The sequence below is a fragment of the Dreissena polymorpha genome, chromosome 10 (genome assembly GCF_020536995.1).
Source record: "Dreissena polymorpha isolate Duluth1 chromosome 10, UMN_Dpol_1.0, whole genome shotgun sequence".
Taxonomy (NCBI): Eukaryota; Metazoa; Mollusca; class Bivalvia; order Myida; family Dreissenidae; genus Dreissena; species Dreissena polymorpha.
This window is the reverse complement of record NC_068364.1, coordinates 29,769,079-29,778,348: the sequence shown is the minus strand read 5'-3', so window position 1 is coordinate 29,778,348 and position 9,270 is coordinate 29,769,079. Positions and strand designations below refer to the sequence as shown.

At 33.2% G+C, this 9,270-nt stretch overlaps 1 protein-coding gene across 1 annotated transcript; it reads right to left on the bottom strand.

Moving 5' to 3' along the window:
* Nucleotides 1–668: 668 nt before the first annotated feature.
* LOC127847827 (uncharacterized) lies at nt 669–6,768 on the bottom strand. Its single transcript, XM_052380028.1, has 4 exons — nt 6,684–6,768; nt 5,920–6,146; nt 1,770–2,752; nt 669–1,278 (listed from the first exon to the last, which is right to left on the bottom strand). Exons 3-4 carry the CDS (start codon nt 2,605–2,607, stop codon nt 911–913), a joined length of 1,206 nt encoding a protein of 401 aa, XP_052235988.1. The 5' UTR covers nt 2,608–2,752; nt 5,920–6,146; nt 6,684–6,768; the 3' UTR covers nt 669–910.
* Nucleotides 6,769–9,270: the final 2,502 nt, after the last annotated feature.

Genomic DNA, 9,270 nt, shown 5'->3' with positions numbered 1-9,270 from the left:
AGTGTATAGATAATTGTTTTAATTGTTGACATAATGCGTACATCTAACAGCTAAAGAAAACAAAAATACCACTTCGGGGGTATAAAGGCGATCGAAAGAGCCCAAGGATAATGTACCAAAATCTGAATGTAAACATGTTACAAATTATTCTTCATGTTGGGCATATACAGACAGAGTGTCCAGTATATACGAGAACGTAGTTTGTTTAAGTTTAACATGATTCAGCCGGATAAAATTCAAGGTAATACGCTCTATTGTGTTGTTTGGTCTATAAATTCTAATCTCGGGACACGATTTTAATGACACTTGCCGACACTGTGAAGGATATAGCTTTCGTTTGGACTGTCTTCTTACACCGAAATGGGTAGGGATATAGAAATGGTATGCGTCCTTTTGTTTGTGCTTGCATGCGTGCGTGCGTGTGTTTGTGCGTGCATGGGTGTTTCCTCCCTTCGCAGTCTTCTGTTCGCAACTTTTACTACATTTTGTTTGCAACTTTGGTAAAACGTGTACAGATTAGTTAACTTCAGGTGCTACATGTCATTTTGTCAACGTGTCGCGATTGAATATACACGTAAATGGTTTTTAATCTGCTAAACATTTTAAAATACAAACGACACTGTTAAACTTTTGAATGTCTCAAAAAATCATTTCAGTACGTGCACGTATGAAATTTAATATACAAATGTATATTTTTAATTCAATCATAAAATTTAGGTAAACCCACTTGCATATTGTTTTGCAATTCATATGTTTACACAAGTCGTTGATTTGTAATTTTAAAGGATATTTACACCACAAAATATACATTATAAATGCACTATATGTTTTGCTGAACTGAAAATTAACTTGGTTACTCAAATATCGAATAAATCCTCAGATGATTGTTTTTATCGTTCTAGATCATGGTTTATTTTGTTTCTGCCTCGGTTACTTTAAAAACCATTATGTTATAATTGCTTGCTAAACCTACGATCACTGAATCAGTGCTGCTGCTATAGAACACTGAACGCGGGTTATTGATTACATCCTTGTTGTTAGCCAGTGTGGCTAGCTTCTTCTTCCCATCTATGTCAACCTGTATAATTGCGTTTCCTGTTTCGCCACAAACGAGCACTTGTCCAAGAGTTGTCACATGTACACCCCGTGGGCCTTTTAAGACAATGTCAGTAAAGGTGGAGATGACGTTTCCATCCTTATCCAGCGTGAGGAGGTTGTGATCGGCCATGTTGGTGACATAGATTTTGTCACCGTTTAGGTTCACAGCACACGAGTACACTACAGAGATTCGATAAAAAAGTATTTGTATGCAATGTAATGTGTTTCTCAAATTACTTTATAATCGTTTATGATTTTCGTTCATTACAAGCATTACCACCGAGACAAAATTTGACAATTCAATTACAGGAGTGAAAAGCAACAAACGAGGTTATTTTGTATGGCTATACTTTGAATGGCATCATTAACTCCATGGAAAACAGTAAATATTCAAACAACAGAAAAAATCATGACAATTATGTAAAATTTAACCCCAAAACTTTATAACACGTTAAAAAATCCTTATTCTTTGTAGTGCGCTTTCGTTGCAAACAAATTATTCATAATTTTTTTGTGTCGATGTTACATGTGAGTATACAATTTGGAACACAAATTAAAATATGAAATATGCAAAATTAATAAAGTTTAATGGCCTTCTTGGAAGATTATGAATATTTGTTTGTTTATAACCTAGAACCGTTATTACTAAAAAGAAAGAATGTATCCACTACCTGTATTATCTCCCGTTGTGTCCTCGTACAGTTTCTTTACTACTGTTCCAGTCAGAGTGTATTGATACAAAGCACAACCGGAAGTTACATACAGAGCATCTTCATGGTGGGAAATACCAACACACTTATGTGGCAGCTGAAGCTTACTTCCCTTCTCCAACCTCTCATTGCTGACAGATATTATCTGTAGACCGCCATCACCGCTTTTCCCATTTGTTGTAACAACCACCTCACTCGGAGATATCAGACACATGTCATATGAATAGTAAGACACTTCACAAGTGCTCAAAAACTGGTATTTCGTGTCTAACAGTTTCACCTTTTTATTTCTATAATCTAGTACAAGCGTCTCACCGGTAGGCAGCTCACATATTGCATAAGTACAGCATTCAGACGATTCAGTCGACATTGTAACGCTATACTCTGACTTTTTCTGAAGCGAAATAACCTTATTTGGATATACAACTTTCCCCAGACCTGTCATTTGGAATAAATACTTCTCAATGTCGTTACTGAGTGCGAATTGTATATCGTATTCATGAGTCACTTTCGACTCTTTTAGAAATAATTCAGAGTCCTTTATCTGCTGTTGATATTTTTCTAAAGCTATAAAAAGAAGTTTACTGCTCTTGTTGCAAACTTCATTGACCACTTTACTGAGACATTGCATATTTTCTTGAATGCTGTCACACTTATCTCTTTCTTTAGTAATATTTATCGTACAGCTTGAAATCAATTTATCCACTTGTTGCATTGTTGCTCTCTCTAGCCGATCTAATTCTTTGTTGATTTTCTTACGCACTGAGTCTATCTCTTTCTTTATTTGCTGGCACTTCATCTCAAGCGACTGAAGAGTGCATTTTGCTTTGTCTTTCACTTTTTCTAACTCTTCTTGTATTTTCTGAATTTTTGATGAGAGCTCATGGGCGTCTGCCGTTGAATAATTGTTGATCTCTTCAATAAGGCTGATTTTACTGCATGATCTAAAATACAAGCTCATGCTTAATAATTTCATACATTTATAAAATCAAGTAATAAATAATTGTTGATGATAAAATAAATATGTACTAAAAATGCAAAGCAAAAATAAAACTACTTTAAAAAAGTTAGCAACATACTGCCAAAAAGCCTTCCAATTAAAAGAAACGTTAATGTATACAGTTTAAAATGATCAAATCGGTGACTTACAACACAACACCCAAAGCTTTCATACACCCAAGTCTTGTTCTTGTTGAATATTTATGTTAATGTATGTTTTTGCTGTTTGTCTTTTTATTTGCTTTTCTAATATTAAATGTATTGTATAATTGTTACGAAAACAATTGTGACACATACATATCCCTAGATCATGTTTGTGTATTTTTTTGTTCCAGCAGCTGGAGTTTCACTTCTTTATATTTATATTGTGTATTTTTTGTGCAGTTTGTCTTTTTATTTGGTTCAAATATTTAATGTATTGTTTAATTGTTACGAAATTATTTTGGCGCATACATACCCCTTGATCACGTTTGTGTATGTTTTGTGCTGTTTGTATTTTTATTTGTTTATCAACTATTTAATGTATTGTATAATTGTTACGAAATTAATTTTTTCGCATACATACCCCTGGATCATCTATACTTTTTTTCGCATAGATGGTCGACGCTGGGGAATGATACAATTAAATTGACTAGTGTATAGTGTAGATTAATACCAATACTAACACTAATACCATACTTAACTACAAGTAAGTGTACACAATTTTGAGGTATTATTTTCAGTTCAAACAGCTTTAAAGTTATCAGCATTTTAATCCCATCTTCATAAATTTCATTTTACTACGAATGCAAATAATATTCAAATGTAAAGTTGGATTTATGCTGTTATATATGCACATCGTATGACTTCATATTAATGTATTTTTTATGTTTAAACGACTCAATGGTTTGAACGCATAAAAAAACGAGTAATATCTCCCCTATGAAGTTTGAGAATTTTTTTTTTGTTCACTTGTGAAATTTGTTGCAGAATAATATAATGAGTGTTGCAATTATTAAACTACGTTTGAAATTATGCAAGAACCTTCTCACGAAAACACGATAACATGTTTACTTCTTATATTGTAAATTGATCTTTCTTCGAAATGACTATATTTTCTATTTATTTCATGCTGTTATTATATACGTTTGTAAAGGACAATATGCTTGACATGCTTAAGTCTGAATAAACGATTCTGTTCTGTTCTGATGAAAAGCATGCTAAGTAAAATTAATTACCAAGAAAATGAACCAGTAATCACTAATTACTAGTAAAAACAACTAAAGAAAGATTATTCCAAAGATCTCAGGAAATCAAATACAGTAGCATATAATTGCCCGCGTTTTTCAATTATTAGAGATGATGTGGGCTTAATTTTACCAATGTCCAATATTATTGTATCAAAATTTAAATAAACTCGATTTGTTACAACAATTTCCCTCCCCAGTAAGTTAAAAATGACTTGCTTCGACACAAACCATAATATTTTTTATGAAATTTATACAAGTTACAATAGACCTATAATACCACAAAATGTGTTGCTGTTGCAATTCCTTCCTTTATCGTAATATACAAATTATGGTCATCCAGCTTTGCATTATTGACCGAAATCTACCCAGAAGTCAGGCAGGAAAAAAATTAATTCAAGATTTCCATCCGGAATTCGACCCCCAAAATGTGGCGGATTTGCGGTTGTATTATTATTATTATTATCATTATTATTATTATTGTTGTTGTCGTTATAATAATAATAATTATTATCTACAGCTTAACACTTCGCCAAATTATGAAGTTTAATGTATTGTCATGGCAGTGCATTCATACTTTTAAAAGTGCACATTAAAACTTCATTAGAATTGCGGATGGTCAATAACGCTTGATAAGTAATTGTCGGCTCAGGTTATACTTAAAAGTATCCGGGGTACCAAAAATACTAAAAAGTACCCCTAAAAAGTACGCCCTAACGCGTATTTTTCGTATCCAGGTAATATTGGCAGACACATGGTCGTAACGAGGAGTTTAAACCCACCTTTTAAGGGTGGTGCAATAAGCAATTATGCAAGATTTAAAGTGATGATTCCATGTGCGGAAACCGAACACTAAGTTTTAGAGTCCAAAGGTCGCCGTTTTCGATTTTAAAATTGTCTATAGCCAAGTTTTGTATGAAATATAAAAAAACAACGTGTTTGTTTTTTTTACAGTTGCGGGCGAGAATGAGAATAAAAAATATTAGTTTTGTTACAGCATTAACGAGAGGTGATTACACAAACTTCGGGATGTACGTGCGTTTGCCTGTACGGACGGACTAGTGGAATGCTGAATGTCTCTTACTTTGTGGCAGCATAAACATGGCAAATTTAGCACTTCCAAATGATAGTACTGGTATATATATCATTAAACATTTGGTATGTATCATTTATTTGCTCATATAAAATGGATTAAAGGTAAAGCCCATTCCTGCTTCGCTGGGCATAGTTCATAATAATATAATAATTTGGTTGGGGGAAATTAATATGACGTTGGTCACACACATTTATGGAATTTTTAACTTCTAATTATATGGATTCCGAATCAGATTTGTTTGATTGGTTGGATTTTTATGTCATGTTAAACAGTATTTAAGTCATTTCACATCGGTCAGTTAAAAAACTCACACCTTTCCTTCGATAGCTGGTCACATACGTATGCTTTTAACTTGTAACTGTCATAATTCATTCAAGTTATTTGGCCTGGCCAGGGATCAAACCCGCGATCCTCAGATTTGTAGTCCTGCTCTCTACCATCAACTTAAGGCAGTACTCGGGAAATGTAAACATTCAAGCATATAGAACCTAATCATTTATAACGCAGTGAGCCGACACTTAAATCAATATAAACCTGTTGACAACATTGGACGGATAATGTAACCCACTACGGCAGAGATTTTAAACCATAGGGTGTGCTACATTATGTAGACAGCCATATTTGAAATTGGAACGGTAAATACACTTGTACTTGTAAAATACACCGACCTTTATTAAAGAAGTACATCCATGTCTCAAGAACCGTTCTTCACGATGTTCCATGTGGATAAAAAAACATACTTTTATGAACTAACCACAAGAAACCAAATATTTTTTTAAATATAACTTACCTGTGATTGAGTGCCACGCAAATGTGACAACAGAGTTGACTATGGTCCTCACAGAACAGTTTTATTTTTTCATCGTTATGCTGTTCACACTGCTCCAGTATGTCTAACTGTAGGTGGATGGTCCACGGCCGTCCACAAGCTCAAATGACCATATATGGAGAAAAAGGCGGGACCAAACCAAATAGGCTTGCAATGCGCATGCCCAAGCAAAACCGATTGTAAGCCATCTTGAATTGTAAGCGTGAAAAGAAATATACTACATTTATTGGATATTTTAATATGATGAATATTCAAGGTAGAGAATATGGATAGTATTATCATTATTAGTATTACGTCAACATTAACTCAACAATTGTATTGTTGACATGAAGAAAAAGCTATTTCGAGGTTGTTTTGACCATTGATTGCTAAGTAGGTCAAACTCAAAGTTTTAACTTGTATTGATATTTTATTTAGTTAAGGAATCTTCGAGTAATAGTTAAAAAAAATCTTTCGCATTCTAATTCTATAGCTAAATCATGTGTTGTTGCTATATTATAAACTTTCGTGCATGAGCCATTTAAATCCGTTTGCATTACTTTTTTAGTTGTTTCCCCTGGAAAACCTAGTCCAAAAAATTAGACGTAAGCTACCCCGCTTACGTCTAAACGGCTACCGTCGTTTTCCTATAGCAAATTGAGTTCAACTTAAACTTCAGTTTTTCTCGTTAAATCTTTGCTAATGCATAAAATTATCATTAATTAGACATAAATGTGAGCGATTACCTCTTAAATGTGTAAAAATTGTGCTTTTAAACCACGTATGTACATTTTTTTTAAATAAACATACACAACACACGAAGTGTGTTTGTCGTTTATAGAATTACATTGAATTATCTTGGACGAAATTATTTTTTGAATAGGTTACACATAACCAATTGTTGTTGTACAACAAACCACATCACTTTTTAGCTTTCTGTACTTTTTAATTTTATGAAACCTATATGTGTGTGTTAAAACTACCAGTTGTATCACGGAGTGTATATTGATAGGAGATGAATCGAGTATTTGACCCTTACTGTAGTAAATTCAATCTTATGCAAAAACTATTCATCCGATTTTATTGGTTTATACGTTATCTTGTTGCTTATTAATTCCTCTTTCAAAAAATATACGCTTTAGTATACTCCCGTTGTTATTAATGGATTTATAGCGAGATAAACACAAGAAATACACATTTTATGTTTTACCACCGCGCGTTTTACCGTGTTGTGGCTATCGATCTTGTACAATTAGCGTACAGCGAAGCGCCGAGGTTTTACATTTTGATGTACCCACTCACGTCTTTTGTTGAATTATAGTTTCATTTCTCGGCCGATTTTGACAAATTATATATCATTAGAAAGCTTACGTTACGTAGTAAACAGATATATAAACATATATTAAGTTTTTCTTCTGATTTCGACAGCCCGGCGAGTTATAACTTTAACTTTTGCAAATATCATACCGTATTGGAGTTTTAGAATCTAGATTTACGGTTGACATGTTCGTACTTAATACCAATTTGTAGCGTTCTTCTGATTTCGACAGCCCGGCGAGTTATAACTTTAACTTTTGCAAATATTATACCGTTTTGGAGTTTTAGAATCTTGATTTACGGTTGACATGTTCGTACTTAATACCAATTTGTAGCGTTTATATTTGGAGTTCAGTTTTAAAAATTACATCTTGCTTCGGAGAATAGAATTCTGTATACGATAGAAAAAAAAATGTTTAAAAACGAAAGTAATTAAGGAATGAAGGCGGAAGAAAGTAGCGCGCGTTCCTAACGCACTGAACTGATGCTACGGTCTTGGCGATTATGCTTTTGTTTAGAAACCGGCCATTGAATTTCCTTTGCCATGATTATTATATTTTTTATGGAATATATTGTGGTATTTTGTTCACGAAACATATCAATAAAGCTTATTATAAATAAATCTTAATAAATTAACGATTTCAGCTTTTGTTTATAACACAGAAAGGGTGATAAATTTATGATGAAACAGCGTATATAGCGAACCCTCTCGATTTTATTCGGCTTTGCATGCATACTTGAAATAAAATGGGTGTCAAAAACATTCATCGTTTGCTGTTAATTATCAACGAGGGAATTATGTATAATTATATGAAAATCTCGGTCGGTGTTAGGCGGGTCATTTCGTATTTCGACATCAGGGCATCATGTCCAACTATTCAAAATAAGATTTTTTTTCACTGGGACGATGGCGGCTTAGATTTAGACAGGCAGACAGATAGTTTATTCAGACTTATACAACAGTACATCGTCTTCAACTCAAATATATAAATTATTTTTAGACGAATTGTTAGGTGATTACACATATAGCAGTGATGATTCTGAGAATGTTGCCATGTTTCTTATCCGTGTAATCTAGAGTCCGTGGTTTGAGCATTTTTATCGCGGTATTCAATAAAAGATATCTCAATAATCTTGTTTATTGATAGATCTGTGGTTTTATTGCCCCTGTGTTCAGCACAAACCAATTATCTCTTTATGATCAGATACTGTGCCGACCAATACTAAATAACACTATGGTGTCATACGCCACAGCAGGGACCTATACTTGTGATCATGGAGTCTTAGTGCAAGACTTAAAAAAGTATGTTGTTTCGCTTGCGGTTGTTAAAGCCAAAACGGGGCTTCCCAGCTGGCACAGCTGCTGATATTCGGATCTGAATACCTAAACTTATTCAGACCTTATTCTTAACCGTTGCGCGTTTTACGATATCGGATTTTAGGCGGGAATACAACTCAGTGAAACTATTCAATTTCTTATACAACATTAAGCATATTAACAGTTATTGAAATTAACAATATCAGCGACATCTTTTTAAAGACTAAACACCTTTTCAAGTATCGAATTTAACATGTCAATAAAATATATTAATACCAAAAAAGGTTTCATTTAATATTGTTCACATTAAACCTTTAAATGAAAGTGTCGCTTTAACTATTTTCTGTGTTTTATTAAGCCGCGAATCGTTTGCTAAAAACAGTTAACAAAAAGGGCTACAGGTTCTAATTCTTAATGAAATACAAAAATAAGTATAACATAATTAATAACGTCCATAAACACACACGGCAAGATCAAAGTTTTAATGGAAAACTAATATGACATTCCACGTAAATTATTATTTTCGCCTAAATCGAATACTATATATAGAGAAACAATGTATTTATAACCGACCAATGAGGTAACATTATGCAACTTTCAATTTACACAGTGCTATATGGCAACAATATGGAATTTGAACAGTGGTAGTGTTTTAAGGTCTGGATTATCATTACTTGTAAGTTTGTATAAACATTTTT

What these genes read in the sequence shown, in the direction of transcription:
- LOC127847827 (XM_052380028.1), bottom strand. Translation starts at nt 2,607, where the DNA reads ATGAAGTGCCAGCAAATAAAGAAAGAGATAGACTCAGTGCGTAAGAAA. An exon ending in CACAACGGGAGATAATACAG is followed by an intron (nt 1,279 to 1,769) that starts GTAGTGGATACA and finishes GAATCTCTGTAG; the next exon opens with TGTACTCGTGTGCTGTGAAC.